The 23,487-nt window shown below is 39.9% G+C and overlaps 1 protein-coding gene across 1 annotated transcript in view; it reads left to right on the forward strand.

The window, feature by feature from the left end:
* The first annotated feature begins 940 nt into the window (after nt 1-940).
* The window catches only part of LOC111850807 (integrin alpha-L), a 59,080-nt gene continuing 36,533 nt past the window's right edge, over nt 941-23,487 (forward strand). The window contains exons 1-4 of the mRNA XM_023825090.2: nt 941-1,092; nt 10,241-10,340; nt 21,861-21,949; nt 22,070-22,131. Coding sequence (XP_023680858.2) covers nt 1,041-1,092; nt 10,241-10,340; nt 21,861-21,949; nt 22,070-22,131 — 303 coding nt within the window. The 5' untranslated portion in view covers nt 941-1,040. The remainder of the gene's footprint in view (nt 1,093-10,240; nt 10,341-21,860; nt 21,950-22,069; nt 22,132-23,487) is intronic.

A 23,487-nucleotide genomic window follows, 5' to 3' on the forward strand; every position in this document is an offset into this window, starting at 1 on the left:
TTTACACTTAAACAGACAAACTCAAATGAAGCACCTGATTCCATAGCAAAAGAGAGTCATACCAGTCCACAGGGGCAGCTGCAACAATCATTAAATGTAATAAAATCATTCTTTAACATCATTTTGCAGTTTCTTTAATTTGTGAACAGACAGGGTCTTCACTAAGTTAAATTGGCTGTATAAAGACAAAGACTAGTAAAAGGAAAATGACATTTTTAAGTAAAAAGTAGCAAGCATGTTTTAGTTATCACAATATCCTTGATCTATAAAATATAATTTTTTATCAAAATCAAGACACTGAAATTCAAAACTTCTGTGAACTTCTGTGAAAACTTACTAAACTGAACTGTGTGTGTGTTTGTATGTAATGTCTGTGTGTGTGACAGACAAGGGCGTAACTTTGGCTGGAACACTGGGGGGCTTGAGGTCTCCAACCATTACAGGGGAAACATGATTATTGGGGGGGTTGTATTAGCTGGTTTTTATTTATTGGGGGGGCTACAACCCCCCTATCCCCCCCATAATTTACGCCCATGGTGACAGAGAGAGGGTAACAGAAGAAATCCACATCAGATGAAACTTACTGCCGTGAACTATGTTCGTGTGTTTAATACCAACATCTTGCGCCTCTCCTTTGCCGAAAAGCAGTAACAAAACACTGAAATGAAACCAAAAATATATATATTTTCAAAAAAGTATCTTGTGTACCAACCCAGGACGCCAATAATGCAATTAACTGCAGTTTAAATACACCTTCCTGTCGTTTAACTCATGCATATAATTTGTTCCCTTGAAACTGTGGTATTAATACATGCATATTTAAAATGTTTAAAGTTTAAATGTCATTTTATAGACGTTGCACACACATCTTCACACCTCAAACGGCGGGTGAATACAGTTGCGAAAGCAGAAACGTAACTGCACATCTCGTTCCCAGGGTCAGAATGCGAGGTAACGCCTCGTTATGGTAAAGCACAGGAAATCGTTTGAGGGCTCACAGTTACTCACTTTCTTTATTAAACAAAAAGAAGAGAACAGCGATGGCTTCTGCTTCTTTATTACTGTTGTTCAACTGCCTTATGGGGGGCATAGGTAAGAAAGAGGCGCCTTTTCTGGTTAACTACTGCTGCAGTCCTTTTTTTTCTCAACTTCTTTATTTGTATATTTAATTATAAGTAATAAATGAAAATATATTTTCGCAGTGCCAATAAGGGTAAGGGTTTTTCGGGTTTAAATATCACAGGCGGCAGCGTTGTGATCGCATTTTTCTTAAATCAATAAAAAATCAATTGGCAAATTTGGCTTAATTTTATTTTTGATTTAGTGAATACGTGTAGTTTTTAGTAAGCGAAGCAGAATTTGGAAGAAGCAGATTATACGGTTAAACATGACGTCGTTAGGCAACAACCGTCACTTTACCCTCCGATTGTTCCACCATCATCATGATATATGTGTGCGTGATGTTTAGCTGATACTTGTTGGAAATTGCATTACAGGAAATGATAACCTACTGTAGGTAATTAAATTTTAACTTCCTAAATATACTCTCATATTTTGAAAATCATAAGATTCTTAAAACACTATGTTCCACGAAGATTTTCGCAGACATTTATAATTTATTTAGTCTTCATTTGTATCGGAAAAAGAGGTTTAAGAACTACTTACAGAGCGAACTCTCCCGTTCTCTGCCGTCCCCGTCTTAAATTCTTCATAATCGTTATATTATTAGCCTAACCATTTACGCCATTTATCGCCCTGATAATATTTCATGTTTAGGAAATAATATAATTAATTACTAATACTGTAATGACTATACTTGCTGATTTATTCTCACATCCTGCCTGTTATCCTAATATTTCGCATTGCATTTCACCCTAGTTTAGGCTAACCACCTAGCCGTACTTCAGCGACTTAAAGTAATTACTTTTTCTGATTAGTTAATATAGTCATAATAAAACAAATAATTATTATAAATCGCAAAAAAAGAATGAAGTTGGACCCAATCACACCTTTATTTAGACAGCAAACAGAACGACAGCCCGCTGTCTAGGCTCAAACTCGGGATTTAGGTTTTACATTCAAAAGAGGTCAATTAATACAATTTAAACATTCAAGAAAAAATACTAAACAAATAATACTAGATCTTACGCGAACGAAATGAATTATACAAAATTAACAAAATTCTAAATAATTGAAATTGGCCTACAATGTCAGAATGAAAGGGTACAGCCATGGTAAGGATTTGTTCCCCAAGGTATAAACACAATGAATATACCCTGAATAGTACAAAAATGTTCCTCAAAGTCCATTTCTGTACCTTAAACCGTACATGTACCTGCAGATAATGTACAACCAGTAGATCCTACAGGGTACAGGCCCAGTGACAAGTAATTGTACCAAAGGTACAAATTGGTACTTTTTCCTGACAGTGTAGTTAAAATAGATTAAATAGACTACACGGTTTGCACTGGCTCACTCAAAATAACAAGCTTATATAAGTACTGAAGTACACATTTGAGACTCACACATGCCATATGAAGGAAAAGGGAGGAAAGAGCGGGTGAATAGCAGAGGATAGGCTGTGATTGGGCTCAAAATGCAAAAAAAAATAGAAATAGTAATAAATTAATAGTAATTAAATGTTATAGTTATTTAAAAAGTGTAGAAGAAACATAAAAATATAACCCCCCCATATCATCATCCACCGTGATGTTTCACTATAGGCATCATCATATGCTAATTAGGCAGGTATTGTCAAATCCTAGTTATAATGGTTAATATGTGCCAAATCAACATAACCAATTTAGAACTGAATATAATAGCAAATATAACATTAATCAACTATTTTATTTCATAATTTCTTTGTATAACCCTAATTCTAGCTTTAAAGCTAGAGAAAGGCCATTCCAGGAAAAAATGCTCTACCCCTACAACACTCAAGCCTGTATAAAGGCAAGGGGTGAGCAATCTTGTCCGTGTATGCAGGCTTTCACTGCAACTCCCTAATTAGATTACTAATTAGAGGACTGATTGGCTGAAGAGTTCTTATAGCTGGGTTTGAACAGTTGACCTAAAGGTTGTCCCAAAAACCTACATACATACCAGCCTTTTGTGAATAAGATTGCCCACCACTGCTGTAGACCATCGTTGGTATGACCTAAACTTGTTTGCTCAGCATCATTTAAAGACAATTAAATGTGTTCCTCTGGCCAATTTTAGCTTATTAAGAAATTGTTGCAGTACTTATTACTTAAGTTAATGTAGATGCTAGGATGGTAAATCCAATTAAAATAACAGCTTGGCAGTGACATCTTACCAAAACTAGTACTTTGGAGGACATGACCAGAAGGCAAGGAAGTAGCCTGGGCATACAGTAGGTGTATCTGGTTGTGTTAAGAGTGCATATCTGTGTAGATATCTGTATCAGCAGGCAGTCCCACATTGTTGGATTACATTCTGTAGCTTTTCTGAAAGGATTTATACAGAAGAATTTCTTTATTGTGTAGTCATTCGTGAATTGCTGGAGAAATAAATGTATCTATGGTTGTTATGATTTGGAAAGCATTTTTGAGCTTGCTTTTTTGTTGATTTCCTTAGCTTTGTTAAGGATCACACTGCTAAGATATTGTAAATATTTTGCATGGCTATATTTCAGGACCAGTGGGCACATTTATAAAGTCTTCATATGAACAAAACGGCTGTGAAATTTATAAAAGAGCAACATAAATAAAACATGCCTTGAAAAACTTTGCACATTTCCAAATGGTGCAGAGCAATTGCACACAGAGATGGGAAGTATTTCAATTAAATATAGCATTTAAAATACATATTTAATTATATTTAAGTATTTTTAATTTGTACTTTGCAGGACGGGAAAAAAATCAGATGTAATTTGTAAAAAATACTTGAGATATTGTATTTTATATATCTAAAGTACTTAAAACACTTAATAAAATATTGTAGCGCCAGCAGGGTGCATGTCCCAGCATGCCCTGCATGCAATTGTAAATAGCCCCTGTCTGTAATGTGAATAGCCCTTGTACTGTTGTTGTTGTTAATGGTTGCATTTCCTTATTGTCGCACATGCGTTTGCCTATGTCTTGTGTGTGCCTTGTACAATCCTTGTGTGTTCTAAGCCTGTATAACTTTCCCACTGTGTGTCTTTTGTTGTGTCATTCCGCCCGGCACTGCTATATATACATATATATGTATATATATGTAGGTATATTAGGGCTGCACGATATTGGGAAGAAATCACATTGTGATATTGATTCTTTCTGCAATATATATTGCGATATTGGGATTTAAAAAAATCTAATTAGTTCAATACAGTAGCTCTATTGCAGGGGTATTCAACTAAAATTTTAAGAGGTCCAGTTAGAGAAAATTTCTTGAAGCAAAGGTCCGGAAGATCATAATGTCTAACTATTTAGTGTGATGTACACTCACCTAAAGGATTATTAGGAACACCTGTTCAATTTCTCATTAATGCAATTATCTAATCAACCAATCACATGGCAGTTGCTTCAATGCATTTAGGGGTGTGGTCCTGGTCAAGACAATCTCCTGAACTCCAAACTGAATGTCAGAATGGGAAAGAAAGGTGATTTAAGCAATTTTGAGCGTGGCATGGTTGTTGGTGCCAGACGGGCCGGTCTGAGTATTTCATAATCTGCTCAGTTACTGGGATTTTCACGCACAACCATTTCTAGGGTTTACAAAGAATGGTGTGCAAAGGGAAAAACATCCAGTATGCGGCAGTCCTGTGGGCGAAAATGCCTTGTTGATGCTAGAGGTCAGAGGAGAATGGGCCGACTGATTCAAGCTGATAGAAGAGCAACTTTGACTGAAATAACCACTCGTTACAACCGAGGTACAGTATGCAGCAAAGCATTTGTGAAGCCACAACACGCACAACCTTGAGGCGGATGGGCTACAACAGCAGAAGACCCCACTGGGTACCACTCATCTCCACTACAAATAGGAAAAAGAGGCTACAATTTGCACGAGCTCACCAAAATTGGACAGTTGAAGACTGGAAAAATGTTGCCTGGTCTGATGAGTCTCGATTTCTGTTGAGACATTCAAATGGTAGAGTCAGAATTTGGCGTAAACAGAATGAGAACATTGATCCATCATGCCTTGTTACCACTGTGCAGGCTGGTGGTGGTGGTGTAATGGTGTGGGGGATGTTTTCTTGGCACACTTTAGGCCCCTTAGTGTCAATTGGGCATCGTTTAAATGCCACGGCCTACCTGAGCATTGTTTCTGACCATGTCCACCATGTACCCATCCTCTGATGGCTACTTCCAGCAGGATAATGTACCATGTCACAAAGCTCGAATCATTTCAAATTTGTTTCTTGAACATGACAATGAGTTCACTGTACTAAAATGGCCCCCACAGTCACCAGATCTCAACCCAATAGAGCATCTTTGGGATGTGGTGGAACGGGAGCTTCGTGCCCTGGATGTGCATCCCACAAATCTCCATCAACATCCGGTTATCAGATGCTATACTATCAATATGGGCCAACATTTCTAAAGAATGCTTTCAGCACCTTGTTGAATCAATGCCACGTAGAATTAAGGCAGTTCTGAAGGCGAAAGGGGGTCAAACACCGTATTAGTATGGTGTTCCTAATAATCCTTTAGGTGAGTGTATATTTAAGTAGCCTATTAGTTGTATCAACAGTGCATGTAATCAGCACCTGACTGTCAAATCAGTTCTTACCTTGTAAATAGTCTGCTTTTGTATTTAACTGTGTAAGTACACTTTTTACGTAGCTCATTTTAGGTTTATAATGGATTAATATAGATTTACCGTAAGATTTCCTGCGTGAGTCTGAAATCGTGAGTGGCATGCCAGATGCTGAAAACGTACAATTTTTGTTTCACCCGCCGGAGGTTTTCGCGCACCTTCTCTGCTCGGTGCGCGTTGCTGGGCAGGGACACCTAGGATATCCCGGCTTTGGTATGCTAGGGCTAGGGTAGCTGGATCCTCCCGGACCATGGGCTACTGCAGCCAATAAAGCACCTCGTCGGTGAGATTGAGCTACTCATCCTCACCGATGTGAAGTGTCTTCTTTTGGAGGTCTGTCATTCTGTCAGGCCATGCGGGGACAGAGCTGGAGAAGTCCAGGTAGTCGGGGAAACGAGGGCTTTATTGTAAGGGAGTACATCAAATAATAATAAATGAAGGACGGACGGCAAACTAGCACAAGAGACTTCAATGACAGACCTAGGGAAATGGACTCAGACGCGGACTAAAATACACAGGACTACGCAGAAATAACACGAAACAGCTGATAACAATTGGGGTTTCACACAATGTAAATGAGAGGGTGTGGCACACAGGAGGATCGGACGAGCAGGTCATGACATCTTCATTCACTCTTCACCCTGCATTGCTATCTATCAGATAACCACATCAAGTTACCAAATGGATGCAAAATCAAAGATATTCATTTTCCCCTGGAACTAACCTGTCAGGGTCAGCACCCGTCCGACCCTGCCCTTTGTGTCTCCTCCCCGATTGGCCAGCAGGTGTTGCTGGCCATCCTGTTCTCCTCCCTGTCTCTGGTCTTTCAGCCCTGGTGTGCTCTTCTTTTCCACAGACTGTCATATGGCTCAACAGGTGGAGCATGTGGGATAGACTGTAACCTTCTAACCATGGGTTTGACGCTGGTCAGGGACCAGTCACATCTGTTTATTTGTATTTCTTATTTTTGTTTCCCGGTCTTTATTTTCTATTAGTTTTCTTGTCCTAGGTTTTCCCTGCTTGTGTTCTGTTCTGTTCCAGTCTTGTTTTGTCTAATTCTCCTTGTGGTCTACTGTTTGTACTTGCCAGTATGTAGCTATTGTTTCTAGTTTTTGGTGTGCTAATTATTAGTTTCACATGTTTCCTGTTTTCTTGCCTGTGTATTCCTTCACAATAATAAGCCATAGAATGATCCCCAATGATCCCCAGTGTGCTCGGCCTGGAGATCAGCAGATCTCACATATTTCCAATACCGAAACAGTCCATTTTATGCATGCAATCTACGTCAAATGCACAGCGGTGCCGTATGTATGGCAGTTTTTCTTCCACATGCCACACTCTAAGGCCACTACTGCTTTATGTGGCTAAATGAACATGGTAGGCTACATCCGGTTATCAGTCTGCTATGGCTCTAAACTAGTCCCAGACTTTCCCTTTCACATCTCACAACATGGTGCGAACTTACTGGGCTTCAACCTTTTCACCGCCCCTCAATCCTCCCTACTGGATGTACCTGGATTTTAACTGTCAGCTCACCATAGCAGATGAGCTGTGCCGCCTGCTGGAGGAAGGCATAATTGAGCCAGTTAATTAATTGATACTTTATATATCAATTATAACTCACCTCCCATTTTCATGACTCGATGATCTTCACAATACTAGACCTTCGTCAGGGCTACCTGCAGATCCCTCTCCAACCTGCCAGCTGGAACTTCACGGCTTTTGTGGCGCATGCTGGAGAGTTTCAGTACACAGTCCAATTTGGGCTCAGCTCTGCCCCCAGCTGCTTCCAGAAGATTATGGCTACTATCTTCACTGGCATCCCTGGAGTGGTCATCTACCTCAATGACATAGTTGTCCATGGACCTACAGCTGCCATCCACAGTGAATGCCTACATAGAGTGTTTGAGGTGCTAGCTAAACACCACCTCACACTTAGCCAAAAATGTATGTTTTCTGTACCTGCCATTGAGTTTGTGGGATTCCGCCTCATAACTGAGGGTCTCACCCCACTTCAGTCTAATATTCAGGCCATTCAATGTATTTCCAAACCCACAATTGCTACCCTGGTTGGCAGGACATCCTACTACCTGCATTTCTGCCTCACTACTCTGCTACTAGCTGCTTCCGCCTGGTGGCAGCACCAGAATTGTATAGCATAAAAGTTCAAAATAGTTCACTTGCCTATGGAACTAGATGCATACCCATCTGAACCCACAGTCGAGCCGCCTCAAGGCCCAGCCACACACTCAGTTGAGTTTCCTCGAAGACCATTTCATGTCCGGTATCATCCAGGTTATCTGAGGGACTTTGTGACTGATTTCTGTAGGTGCTGTGGGTATAATTCTCATTAAGTAATCAGTCTCATAAAATTACTTGCTCCTAAAAAGTATTGTGAAATTAATAAAAATTTAATTCACAATAATTAATAGATTTATTAATTAAGTTTATCACTATAACTCACAATTTTAATTAAAGTTAATAATGATGACTTAAGCTCTGAAGGTTTAAAGTTCGGTGATAGTACATTGGCTTCAGTCGATATCTGAGTGAAAACACCAACACAGGATTCAATAAAGGTATTCATTGACACAGACCAGTAACATCAATGGTGAGCAAAAGCAATCAGCTGAACATTGCTGTCTGGTTCTTGATTAAATTAGCAGTTGAAGTATGTGAGAGAGTGCAGGTATCTGTAGGGGGTGTCTGTGTAGGTGTCTGCGTGTGTCTTTGATGATGTGTGTGGGTGTGTCTGCATTTGTGTAAGTGTGAGTGTGAATGTATGTGCTTGTGGGGGGAGGAAGCGCTTATCGCTGCGTATGGATTTTGTAACTGATATCTGCATCTCTGCAATTAATTCTGGGTTGTCAGATGGATAGGGTTACTTTTTTTGACTGTATGGTGTGCTCTTTCACTATGGTACACAAAATCGCAGTTAAATTATTTATTCTATAGGCGTCACTACAAATGTGACATTCATTATGAATAACAGTGACATGCACAGACTTTACAGGCAGGTGCTTGAACAGGGGGGCTTGGCCAAAGGATACTTTTTGCTGCTGTAAATATTAGTGGTCGTCTGGTACGGGGTAGTGGTGGGATTCAATGTTATTCTTATGTTAACATGCTGGGTAATTCATATTGAAATATTAAGCTGTATTGCTAAAGCTGCACTTACACCATGAGGAAGTCCTTTTTTCCTCTTGTTTGTTGCTACATTGTCTCTGAAATGGTGTTACAAACATATTGTATTGCCGGTGGGAGTTGCATATCCCAGCATGCCCCATGTGTAATTGTAAATGTCCCCCATGTATGTCCTGATGTTCTAGTTATGGTTATAGTTGTATTCCCTATTGTTGCGCGTGTGTTTGCCCATGTCTTATGTGCACATGTGTACCCTGTATGATCCTCGCGTGTTTTTAACTGTGTATAAATCTGCCACTGTGTGTGTATATTGATGTCCAGAATCTAGCCTCCAGGATTCTCCCTGGTTATATTCGGTTCGGTGCTTGTTGGGTGCCTGTTATATACTGAAATTAAAGAGCGTGTTTTACCCCTGCAAGCAAGTTTCCTTGTCCTCCGCTGCTCTTGCGATGTCTTGGTCTGCCTGGCTCTATAATAAATATGGCTAATTTGTACTTTGTTTCCATGAATAACAAAGCACCCACCACTCAAAGCGTGCTGACATCGGTATCCGTACCTCCATAACCATCCAATGATGGATATCTGTCATAGTTCTTTATTGAAAAACAAGCTAAATTGGGCAAGCATAGCGAAATATTACCCCTGTCTACTCAGTGGCAGTGATGTCATCTGAGTCTCTCAATGGATGTCAACAGCTAAACTGCTTATACACGATTCAGAGCTTTCAGTAGGAATTGCTTTTATAAAATAGAGCAATGGCTAATATTGCCGGTGTCTGTGATTTATGTCTGAACAAGGTTATGTATACAGTACCTACTCATGCCATGCATCTGGAGTGTGGGAGGAGACCCACAGAAACACAATGGGAGCACAACCCCCCCCCCCCCCACACACACACACACACACACACACACACACACATACACACACACACACACACAGTTAGAGGCAGAACTGAAAACCACATTCCTTGAGTATGCTTGGAGTTACCTATTTTTTCATACCTTCATACGTTTCACACTGCTGTACTGGGGGGCATTGCGAAATTTATCATGCCCCCTCCCAAAATACTGTGGTATATACTATTACATTTCTGTTGGCATATGTGAAGCCCAGTGAGCCACCCTGCCCAGCCCTACTTCATTGCTATTAGAGGGGTGCATGAATCCATTTCTTCAGCACATGACATGCATGTCTGTCTCTCCATTTTTCCTTTTATAATTGTTACACTTTTGGTAAACGTGTAAATCTAAATGCCATTATTGAATTGCCATTACTATTATGAAATCGAAATCTGCAAGTTTGATTCTAAAAAAAGTTTCCTTTGTATGTCCAGCATTCAACATTGATGAAAACGACATCAAAATCTATGACCTCGATGGAAAGGACTACTCTGGATACCAAGTTTTGCAATACAGATCAGAAAATGAGAAATGGTGAGTGAGCTCTGCAACATTTCATATGTATTTCTATCACAAAGATAAGATAAGTATTTGGACAACATTATAAACTTATAAACAAAGGTAAGTGTATGTCACATGTAAAAGACAATAATATAAATTTTTCCACTGACTTAAGTGTAGCGTGTGCGGCATGGTGTAGCTCAGTGGGCTAAGCCTCTGCGCCTATGATTCGGCACATTTGCTTGAGCAAGGTCCTTAACCCCCAGCTCCCTGGGCTCTGCTATGGGTGGCTGCCCTTCATGGCCAGCTTGCTCTCACCTACAAAAATCAAGTTGGGGGAGACATAAAGACAACTTCCCTACAGGGATCAATAAAGTATCAGTTATCAAAGTGCATTTTTCAATTCATGCTCAAGCCTCAAGTGACATCTGCCTTATCACACCTCGTGTGTGAATCAACTAGACTAAATGACTGGTTGATTAAAAGTAATTATTTCAATTAATATGAATTAAAAAAAATAGAATTAAATCAAGTAGTGTGTCCTTGCAATCTTACAGTGCATGTCCTTGTGCTGCTGCAAAACTGGGTGGATTGTGAAATGCTGGCTTTTGAACCAACACAGGATGTGATTTTCCCATACTTTCATAAACAAACTGCAGTGTCTGGCAAACCCAGGCATCAGAGCAGAACCATAAAACACCAACTCATCCACATTCCCAACACATAACACCAAACACTATACATTATACAACAATAAAACACAACATGACAACACAATAGACACTTATTATACACAACTATTTACATTATTCACGTTGCTAGCACCAGTCCAGCATGCTGCGCTCCCCAATGGGAATCCCCAGTGCTACAGGACATACACTTAATGCATACACTACATGCACTCATGGGTGAAAATTAGAGATGCGCCGATACCGATATTCGGATCGGTATCGGCGCCGATCCAGACCTATTTGACGGATCGGGAATCGGCCATGCGTGACCGATCCACGTCCTATACTTACTTATTTAGTTTTTGGCAATCAATCGCACGACAGCTCTTTCCCATTTTACATGTGTGTTTTTGCGGAATTCAAATCGAACGCTATCACTGCCCCTAAATCTTTTTTGCTACTCAGTGGGTGTGAGTACAGTGACTTCCGCCTGCTTTGAGGTCATGCGCATACCCTTCGCAGTACGAGGAGCGTAAGATAAGACGTGACGATCTGGGAGTATTTTAGGCTTCTAACAGAAACCGGAAGCACAGCGTTTTGCAATCTATGTAAAATAAGGTTTTGAGGTGGGAATAGCGTTTAATGGAAAATCCCAACTGCGAGACAAAACAAAGCAATGGATGATTTGGGAGTCGCTAACTTAATTGGACTGTTTTGCGAACTCGTTGCTTGTGATACAAGAGGGGCTGCCATCGCAACAAAAGTGTAACTGCGCTGATGCCAATGGGAGAAAAACTGTTAAAATTTTAAGCATTCGCCACTTGTGTATATTTGCTTTGAAGATATTCATATTGAACTGCAAATGCCTCAAAAACGCTTAAAACAAATGAAGTGGAACAGTACGTTATGTATGTTTGTAGTAGCCTAATTAAATATTTTTTGTCATACATTTTTTCCATCTGTATTTACTAGCTTAAAAAAAATAATATGTAAAGTTTAACAAAGTAAAAAGAGCTCTTGTATCGGAATCTGTATCGGTATCGGCAGTTGTGTATCGAAATCGGATCGGAACTGAAAAAACGTGGATCGCCCATCTCTAGTGAAAATATCATTTCACTGTTGGGGGACACAATAAGCCAATAAACAGAAAAAAATTTCAAGAGCCACAAAAGATGCCAGTAAAAGTAGTGCAGTTAAATGTATATAGAGGAAACCTTTATTACAATTACATACTACAAGTGATTGGTAAATAACTTAAGAAGGCACAGTCAAGTGTTTTAAATACATTATAAATTTATCATATTCATTCTTTTCTTAGGAAAATCTTATCAAATTGCCTTTGATATTACTGCGGACATTTTTTTACTTAATGGTGTTTTTTTCTATTTTGGTTGGCTCCCAAAACACACACAACATGCAGGTTGTTTACAGTAGGAGAGAAGCAACACCCATTAATTAGCTAATACAGCAAAAGATTCACCCATGTGGTAACAGACCGACCAAGACGCAGCATGATTACAAATGTAAATGTCTGTTATTCTACTGAGTGGTAGAAGTAAAGAAACATGTTTGACACATAGCTACCTACTCATGGTCAGGCTCCACTGAGACATAGACACTCTTACCTATGTGTGTGGTAGCGGGATCGGGGATAGCATCAAAAATCAGTGGGGAAACCACTTTCAGGAAGGGGGGGGGGGTGGTAAAATCTTTCAAAAAAACTTTGTTTTGCACTTATAATTTGCAGTTGCTTTCAGTACATTGTTACTGCGGACTTGTTCCACACCATAACATAAAAAGGGACATGACAACTAAAGTTTTAAAGCAAAACTGCAGTTTACTGAAATTAGACCAAAAATAATCAATAATGTCTCAGGGAATGTAAATGTATGTAGTGGCATGCTGTGGATGCAATGGAAGAGTCAGTATGTTAGATGTAGAGAGGGAGAGAGAGAGAGAGAGACAAAAAGATCAAGAAATAAGGGAAGAGAGAAAAAGAAATGTGCCTGTGCAAGGAGGAAGGTCAAAAGGTGCCTCGAGAGAGAAGGGAATCCCCCCTTTATAACCCCCCTACCTACAGGTGCACTCAGTAATGGTATTAACCTAACCAGGCCATTTACAATGATATGGGGGGGCGGCCCTCATGAAGGAACCCAGAGCCCACGGCCCCAGTGTAAGGTTTGATGGTGGCTCTGAGTCTGTGTGACCCTCCCCAGACCATCAGCGACCCACCACCAAACCAATCATGATATTGCAGGCAGTTTAACGTTCACCACTGCATCTCCAGACTTTTTCCACATCTGTCACATGCTCAGTGTTAACCTGCTCTCATCTGTGAAGAGAAATAGGCACTAATGGTGAACCTGCCAGTGCAGGTATTCTCTGGCGAATGCCAATCAAGCTGCACGGTACAGGGCTGTGAGAACAGGTCCCACATGAGGACAGCGGGCCCTCATGCCACTCTCATGGAGTTTGTTTGTAACAGAACGGTTCGAAATATGCACACGAGTGGTAGAGGTCATTTTGTAGGGCTCTGGCAGAGCTCCTCCTATTCCTCCTCACACAAAGAAGCAAATGCCAGTTGAACCCAGCCTGCTGCTGGCTTCTTGCCCTTCTATGACCCTGTCCAGCTCTCCTCATGTAAAGGCCTGTCTCCTGGTATCTCCTCCACACTCTTGAGACTGTGCTGGGAGACACAGAATACCTTCTTGCGATGGCACATATGGATGTGCCATCCTGGAGGATCTGGACTACCTGTGCAACCTTAATCAGCTGCAGGTACCATCTCATGCTACCAGTAGTGAAACTGGCACTAGCAAAATGCAAAGATATAGAAAAATCTGCCAGGAAGGATAAGGAAAGAGAAATGGTCTGTGGTCATGACCTACAAAACCATTCCTTTTTTGGGGGATGTCTTGCTGTTGTCCCTCCTGTACACCTGTTACTGCTTTCATTTGCACCAAAGCAGCTGAAACTGATTCACAATCGCTTACGCTTCTTAACTGGACAGATCAATACCCCAGAAGTATAACCGACATGGTGATACACTGTGATTATGTGTTCCTTTAATTTTTTCTCGCTGCTGTGATGTCTTGGTCTGCCAGACGCTACAATATATTTAGGGCTGCATGATAATCACATTGCAATATCACATCGAGTAATATTGTGATCATTATAAAACCAAAAATGAGATTAATCTACCCAAAATAAAGTACTGCCAAATCGAACTTATCTAACAATAGAGAGTTGGTTGTGTTGTTGTGAGTTGTGTCAACAGACACAAAGCAGTGCCAAAAAATGCGATATGATTGTGATGACAACGCTGAAAGAAGTTATTGTCCAGGGCTTGTATACACACAGTATTAAATGGAAAAAAAAACATGCAGAAAGCAGTATGGACAAATTAATGGCTAAAAATGAAGTAATTCTTAATAACTGAGAGCTTTTGTTGCATATGAAAAAGAAAATCTGAGACCATTGTGGTTTGTCCAAACCAACATGATTCAAACTACTGTAATACTAACAAAGTACAATGGTTCTGGAATGAAGAACTAAGGGGCCAAGCCCAACCCCTGAAAAACAACCCAACACCATAATCCTCCCTCCACCAAGCTTTATATTTGGCACAATGCAGTCAAGCAAGTACCGTTCTCCTGGCAGCCGCCAAACCCAACTTGTCCTTCAGATTTCCAGACAGAGAAGCATGATTCATCACTCCAGAGAACACGTCTCCACTGCACTAGGGTCCAGTGGCGGCGTGCTTTACACCACTGCATGTGACGCTTTGCATTGCATTTGGTGATATAAGGCTTGGATGCAGCTGCTCGGCCATAGAAACCCATTCCATGAAGTTCTCTATGCACTGTTCTTGCGCTGAAGGCCACACAAAATTTGGAGGTCTGTAGCTATTGACTGCAGACAGTTGGCGACTTCTGCACACTGCACCTCAACAAGCGTTGTCCGCGCTCTGTGATTTTAAGTGGCCTACCACTTCATGGCTAAGTTGCTGTTCTCAATTGCTTCCACTTTGTTATAATACCACTAACAATTGACCGTGGAATATTTAGTAGCGAGGAAATTTCATGAATGGACTTATTGCGCAGGTGGCATCCTATCACGGTACCATGTTTGGATACACTGATCTCTTGAGAGCGACCCATTCTTTCGCAGATGTTTGTTGAAGCAGTCTGCAAGCTGAGGTGCTTGATTTTATACACTTGTCTTTATGGAAGTGATTGGAATACCTAAAATCAATGATTTGGAGGGTTGTCCCAATATTTTTGCCAATATGGTGTACCTAATAAGGTAATCTCAATTGTTCTGCACAAAATTCAAACACTGTATTTCACTAAGGACTCTTCTGTTCATGAGAATGACCAAATAAGCATAGTAGGCTTACCGGCATGCATTCATTTAAAAAATAAAATTCAATTAGGTTCACAGTGTAAATGAAACAGTTTGTGTTCCACATTTTGCTTGTTAAAATCATTAATTTTGCACTGAGGAGAGAATACATGTAACTGACTTTTTAAGCACTTTTTTTTTACATTTATTTATGTTTTATTTAAGTGCCTGATGGGAGAAGAGACCCCAGAATAAAAAGAAAGCTCTATATAATACACGATTCTATTATTTAGAAACATAAAAAAACGTTTAATTATTCTTTATTCATCTTAATTTTTCAATGTATATATCAAATGAAGAAACCAATATGTGAATAATCCATAGTAGAAAAAATGAATATCCTTATACCTTAAGTAAGTATGAATTGATTCTAACTTTACTGTTCAAAAGTTTGGGGTCACTTAGAAATTTCCTTGCAGGTATTTTGTTCATTATAATAACATCAGAGTGATAAGAAATACTGTGTAGACATTGTTAATGTTGTGAATAACTATTATAGTTGGAAACGGCTGTTTTTTAATGGAATATCTATGTAGGTGTACAGAGGCACATTTTCAGCAACTATTAGTCCTGCGTTACAGTGGAATGTTGTGTTTGCCAATGCAAGTTTATCATTTTAAAAGGTTAACTGATCATTAGAAAACCCTTTGGCAACTATGTTAGCATAGATGAGAATTGTTGTGTTGATTAAAGAAGCAATAAAACTGGCCTTCTTGGACTAGTTGAGTATCTGAAGCATCAGCAATTGTGGGTTTGGATATAAGCTCAAAATTGTCAGAAACAAAGAACTTTCTTCGGAAACTCATCAGTCTATTCTCGTTCTGAGAAATGAAGGCTATTCCATGCGAGAAACTTCCAGGAAACTGAAGATCTTGTACAATGCTGTGTACTACTCACAAAGCAACGCAAACTGGCTCTAGCCACAACAGAAAGAGGAGAGGGAGGGCACGGTGCACAACTGAGCGAGAGAATAAATATATTAGTATGTGTAGTTTGAGAAACAGATGCCTCATACTGTAGGTCTTCAACTGGCAGCTTTATTAAACAGTACCCACAAAATCGACGTCCACAGTGAAAGGGCAACTCCGGATGCTGGCCTTCTAGGCAGAATTGCAAAGAAAAGGCCGTATCTCAGAATGGCCAATAAAAAGAAAAGACTGAGATTGGCAAAACAACACAGACACTGGACAGAGAAAGATGTTATAGCGCGTTTATGTTTCAAAAATGAATGTAGGCAGAAGTGAGAGTAAAGGGTCATACGTATTGCATTTGTTGGATTTATTTTGATCTGTTTTCAGATTTGAAGTTTTTAAAAGCTGCCAAACTGGAAAAAAAATTGAAATAAAGTAAAATCCCGTTATAGTGGACTTGCCTATAACGAAATATCGTCTATAACGGACGAGGTCCACTGGTCCCGGCTGTGCACCTTTACGAACATGCAGAAAAAGCATCGGATATAGCAGACTGGCATATAACGGAATTTCGTTTATAACGGACATACAATTCAGTCCCCAGGGCCGCATTTAGCTGTAGTTTTGTTCGGCTATAACGGACAAGCAGCTCCGCAGGCCCTACAAGGCGTGTGGCGTGCCGGTGATATCCAGCGCAGATACGGAGTCGGGATTATTAATAGTCACACATCTGGTCAGGTAAAGTTGGATTACTACATGTACAATATAATAATCTATACCACAAGTGTGTCTGCTGTGGTGTGGCATGAGTAAATGGTGTCCTGTAGTTGTATTCTGGGCATACAGCAACTCTAGATATAACGGACTTTGGATAAAACGGACTGTTTTGCCAGGTCCCTTGAAGTCCATTATAACTGGATTTTACTGTATGTCTCTATTGCCTGTATCCACTTTTGTCTCCGTAAAGGCTCCCCAGTATGCATGTGTGCGTTTATTCTCAGCCTCTGTTTTACCAATGTCCCTTTAAGGATCGTGCAATAAAAGTCTACTAAAAAGTGAGCTTTGCTGTCCACCTCATGATCTATTTGCCACTTGAGTGCCTCAGATTTATTGGACCTGCAGCATGGTTTTAATTTACTAAGAGAAGTTATTCCAGTAATAAGTTCTTTTACTCCTGCATGGCACCAGTGATATCAGACAAAACTATATCAGTTATGGACTGAATTTTCTAGGTATGCAGAAGGTTTGGACACGATTGCCCGTCCCACTTTCACTGACATTACAGGAACTATTTTTTGTGGATGCTGTATTTTATTACTGCTACCTTATAAATGCTACGCGATGAACTGTTTCATAAAAGCAATAGCATACTCAAAGTCATGCGGTTGTAGCCCAGTATATCACAGCTGTGATTCAGTCATAGGCACATGGCTGCAGGACGCAATTTACTGGAGTACAATCACACTCCTTCTTACGTGTTATTGCTTAATTCAAACTCATTTCATGTTTATATTCATGGAAAACAAGGACATTTCTAAATGACCCCAAACTTTTTAATGGTAGTGTATGTAATTTTGTTAAAAACATTTTCATTGGCCACAACACTTTTTATTCATATAAAGTTAATGTTTTACCCACCATTTTCAGTTTATTTGATGACTCTTCAATCAAAAGAAATGTAACATTAACCGCCAAGCTAATCTGATACTGGACAAAAAAATCCAGTAATACATCACAGAAAATCTGGAGACATACAAAACTTGCCAACCAGCAGCAAGGGTGGTACCTTAGGCTTTTGTCTACACTATTGTTACCCTTAGCTGTAGTATGCCAGTAAGTGCCAGTGTTGCTTGATTCTGTGTTAAGCTTTCTGGGCCATCCATATTGGGAATGGCACTATAAAAAATACATAAGACTGCATTTTTGGCAAACCCATAAAAACAAAGTTACCAGTTGCAGAAGCGGATCACTCACTGATAAGAAGCTGATCCTAAAGCGAGATGAAATGCTGTGCTGTTAACAGCATGCAGTGTTGCAAAATTGAAGGGAAGGAAGTGAAACTCCGGCCTGCGTGTAACCTTGATCCATGCAGAGTGATTGCTGCACATAAAGACCACATAATCACATTTGTGCAATACAAACATGTGATTAACAGAAACTTAGCACGCTACAAAAATATACCAAAATCCCAAATGTTTGATATTCAGATGTGCCTCAATCACTTTTCAAGTACAATTTAAGCTATCAGACAGGACACCGCTTGCTCAATGCTTTACTGACTAAACTGTCACAGGCAAAGCCCAACCTTTAACTTGTCTGTTTCAATTTTACCATTTTGGTATGACTCAGAGGAAGTGGGGGTTGTGATGATCATGACAGCCTAGACGGTGATCAGTTTCTATCTCTGGCTATCACTAAATTGACTCAAGTTCACTATAACTTGACTGAAGTTATAATAAAAAAGAAGCAAAACCAAGTTCGTTCTTTTTGACACAACAGACTTCCAAATTGAATATAACCTAAATGTAATCCTTAATCTAATCTGATGTCACATCTAATTACAGCCTTTAAAATTTTTTACTTATTGATACTTGATTTACACCTTGCTTATAATGCTAGTAATTAGTCAATGAAAGGAAATCTTTTGGAAGACATGAGCCTTTACTCATCACTGAACCACAAACAAATTATTAAGTATCGGAATTAAAATATACATTGCAAATATCAAAAAATAGAATCAATTCATTTTCTTCTCTTTTTTGTTTTGTTTCTGGGATGTTTTTTTTGCTTCTGGATTTTTTTTTGCTTATGACTTGGCACTTCATTGACGGGTGTATACCTTACACGTCAATTGGTCAACTGGAATATGGAGTGTACAATCTTTTAACCATCAGGGCACACCCACTCCTTGACGCTTCAGAGAACCGCAACATGGTACAAAGGTCCGGAGTCAGTTTTCAGCTGGTAACGCTGGCATGGAGTTGCATTTATGCAGGTCTGTAATACTGTACTTTTATTAGAAGTCAGGGTATGCAACACTTATTTCGAATTAATAAAATGTCACCAACCTATTCAGTTGAGTAGCATTCACTATTCCACCAACCTGCTGACCCTAGCCAGATTATCAGGCAGCCATTAGGCCTAACAGTACACAGAATGCATGGCTTGGTACAAACGTAGGTTTTGGGGTCGCAGTTCAGTTCAACTTCGGAACAGTAGAAAAAACTGTATTTTAAAATTACCATTAAAACTGCAAACACACACGAGTAGGAACAGTTGTAAAACACAGGCAATGCGTTGGTCTGAATAACTAACCTAAACCTAACTTATTTGCACATTGTAAAAATAAATGTCAAAAATACAATAGTCATAATGAACTAAAACCTGTGTTCTGTGCTACCAAGTAAATTCGCATGTCTGTAGCGATAAACAACTCTATAGCCTGGAAAAGGCTTATTAAATATCACAGGGAGACTAACTTGCTCCGGTCATACACACTTGGATGTCATCTCAAAATTAGCATGTTGGATGTGTTTCCAGCAACATATCCAAGTTCAGTTATAACAGAACTGACAGAGTCTTGGGGCTTTATTTTAACGATCTAACGCAAAGAGTGAAGGGGACGTTCCAAAAAGCTTAACGTGAAAAAGCTTAATGTGGCTAAATGTACCAAAACAGTGACCAATAATCACATAATTTCTCTCAGACATATATGGTCATAAACAATTCTGCCTGGCAAAAAATTGATAACAAAATACTAGGAATACGGACTTTACCTCACATTAAACGTTTTCCTCTCCATTGACGCCCATTATAAGGAAAAACCTTAATGTGTTTTAATGTACCAAAACAGCGACCAATAATCATCAAATTTCGCTCAGACATATATGGACTGGCAATCCAGCTACTGGGAAAAAACTCACACTGGTCCATTTGGACTAGTGTGGTGCTGAGGTATCACCTGCCACATGGCTGCGCTCAGGTTCTCATCCTTGAGGTGGTTTGTTGTGTGGTGGGTGTGGTAACACACTGTAATCAGTGTATGCTCCTTACCTATATCTGGTCATAAAGACTTTTATCTGGCAAAAAATCAAAACCGAAATGCTAGGAATAGAGACTTCATCTCACGCTAAACGTTTTCGTCTCCATTGATGCCCATTATAAAGAAAAGGCTTTACGTGCCTTAATGTACTAAAACAGCGACCAATAATCACCAAATTTCTCTGAGATACTGTATATCTGGCCATAAACGCATCTACCTAGCCAAAAAAAAAAAATGCTTAGTTTGGGATTAAGTTAATGGCCAGTCACAAAAAATAAAGCATGGTAACGGGCTAATGAAATGAAGTGTTGTAATTTGAAATGAACATAACGGACTCGAGGAACTTTTAAGACTTTGCCAGCAATGGTAAGCTACAGTCATCCTGCTCAGTGTCCAGGAAATCTCTGTGAATTAACAGTGCAAATTAAACTTTAATCAAACAGCCTATTTTTAAGACTCATTCAAGGCTTTAACAGCCACTTCAGAGTAACATTTTATTAGTACCATTTGTAATACTTCTTGTATATTATATATAAAATAGAAAGAATATTACAACTATTGTCATACTTCTTATTAATACTTTTGGCACAAAATTAACTCCATATGAAACAATTTTTCTAAAATTGAATTAAACCCTATCAAAGGTAATAGTGATTCAGGCTGCCCTATAGGATGTAGGGCACCTGAGCAGCATTCCACACAATTCCAGTATAAGAGTGGTTCAGATTTTACATTATATACTGTGAATTTAATGTTAAAGCTGTTTATAATTGTCACGCCCACGTCTGTCACGCCCACATCTGTCACGCCCACAGGGGCGGATTGGACAGGTGCGGGGCATCAGGGACTGATTACCTCCTCAATATAAGGAGAGTACCTCGCGCAAACAAACCGCGAAGTATTGCGCTATGTACAGCCTTACTGAGCGTTATTCTGTCCTTTGTCTCCCTTTGATCCCGTCCCTTGCCTGTCTGCCTATTGTACAATCCTTACCTCTTGTTCCTTGCCTCCTTAGTCCAGCTCCCATCCTTGACCCGCCTGTCCTGCTGAGCCCGGCTCCCCCTGTCATCCAGCCCGCCTGTTCCCCAGTCCTGTGTGTGCCTGTTGGACTGACTCACCGGCTTTCGACCCCTGCTCCCGTTTTACGACCACGATTTCCCCTCGCCGTCTCTGGACTTGTTTGCCTAATTAAAGCTCTGTTTCCCCGTACTTCTGGATCTGTGTCTCCCTTATCTACCCGGTGTGACAATAATATAATTTCCTTCAGATGGTCACTAAAACAGGAGGAGCTGAACAGGATTTAATATGAATGTAAGCAGAATAAAGGGATGATGGCATTATATAATTTTTAAATGTAACACTTATTACAGGCATTCCTTGAAGAATATTACATTGTCTTCTGTTTCATTGGTTAGACTTCAGGCCCGTTGGACTCTATACTGCATAAGCAATTAGAGAAAATGGAAGTATAGAATTATTTAAGATAATAGTCCATAATGATATACTATCATTTTGCATCTTTTAGGATTATTGTCAGTGCACCACTGGGAAACAATGGAGCTGGAAAAATCTACAAATGTGATCATAAAGACTGCACAGCTCTTCCTCTGCAAGGTAATAACATTGTCTAACAAGCAATAAAAAAATAGCCATTCTTACTGAAAGTCTTAAAAGGTTTAGCTATGTTCGATTTCATTAGAACTGACCACAGTAATTCAGTTGTGTGTCCTACAGAGTCTAATTATACCATCAAATCCATTGGATTATCTCTGGCAGCGATGTCAGAAGAGATTACGGTAAGAATATTTAAAATTAATTTTAAATATATTTTTTTTCTCAAATTGTTGAATTCTTTTAAACTGAAGATAATTATTAGTAGTAGTTTTAATAGTAACATGTAATATATAGAAGTCTTATCATTGCTAAAATGTGTAAACAATTTAACGAGGTATGATGATGTGACTCACATTCTATTAAAAAATTAATCAGATAATTTAAGTACTGTGGGAGAAAAAGACTCACTATTGTCACATGGCATGGTCATGGATGATCCATAGGGCGATGTTATGAAAGCCAAGAGACTTTATCATGCAGTACACCACACTAGAAACAAAATGACCACAAGGGGTCAAAATAAAGGCAGATGGGTGACTACAAGTTACAGAGGCTGGAACTAAACACTCAAGGAGGCACAGAGGAAACAATACATTAACAAGGATCCAAATCCACACACAGGGAATAAACACACAGCACTAAGAGACTGATACAAATGAAACACTAGGGAACAAAATCTACAAAACACCAAAACAGAGAGGGGTGGATTTGAACACACCACTACAGGGTTTATTAACCACACACTCAGCTCATTGAGCCATACGGCAGTACAGGGAACAGGGGAAACACAGTAATGACTTGGACATCAGAGAGGACAGGATGGGGAGGAGACACAAAAGGCTGGGACAGACGGGTGCAGATCCTGACAGCTGTTACGATCCAGTCTAGGGTTGGACCGCAACAAAGTGAAAGGGAAGGAGGGATTGGGGAGGACAGGACAACTAGGGCTAGGAGAAGGGAACACGGGACACAGAGGGAGTCTTTTTTTATAGTTTTTTTTATAGTTTTTCACAAACACAATACAAACACTAGGTGTAACGAACGTCAGGAGTGACAAAGGCCAAAGAAACAAACAAAAGCACATCTACCGAGTAACCCAAGCTGAGCTACCTAAGTGAACACAAAGAAAATGGTGAAACGAAACAATGCCTAAATCTATCTCCCTGACCAAACAAACAATAATCCCCACGTTAACGAATAAACAAAAAGGCAGACACTCCCTACACACCTAGTGAAACACGAAACACCAAGCCGAGGCAAAGGTATCAAAAGGGAAAACCGAGAGGCGAAGTCGAAACACAGGCGAAAGTCCAAAACCAATCAAGCAATCAGAAACAAAGGCGAAAGTACAAATAAGGGCGAGGCGAGAATCGAAAGTCAAGGGCAAAACAGTCATACACGATCAATCAAACAAAGCAAAAGCGAACAGAGAGCGAGCTAGCAGGCGAGAAGCAAGTAGCGGGCCTCGAAGGGACGAAGCGGCGAACTCTTCAGCCGGTGAACCGGAAACAGCTCCGAGGGCAAGGGAGGCGGGGGCA

This window comes from Paramormyrops kingsleyae, chromosome 20 (genome assembly GCF_048594095.1).
Source record: "Paramormyrops kingsleyae isolate MSU_618 chromosome 20, PKINGS_0.4, whole genome shotgun sequence".
In the NCBI taxonomy this organism is placed as follows: Eukaryota; Metazoa; Chordata; class Actinopteri; order Osteoglossiformes; family Mormyridae; genus Paramormyrops; species Paramormyrops kingsleyae.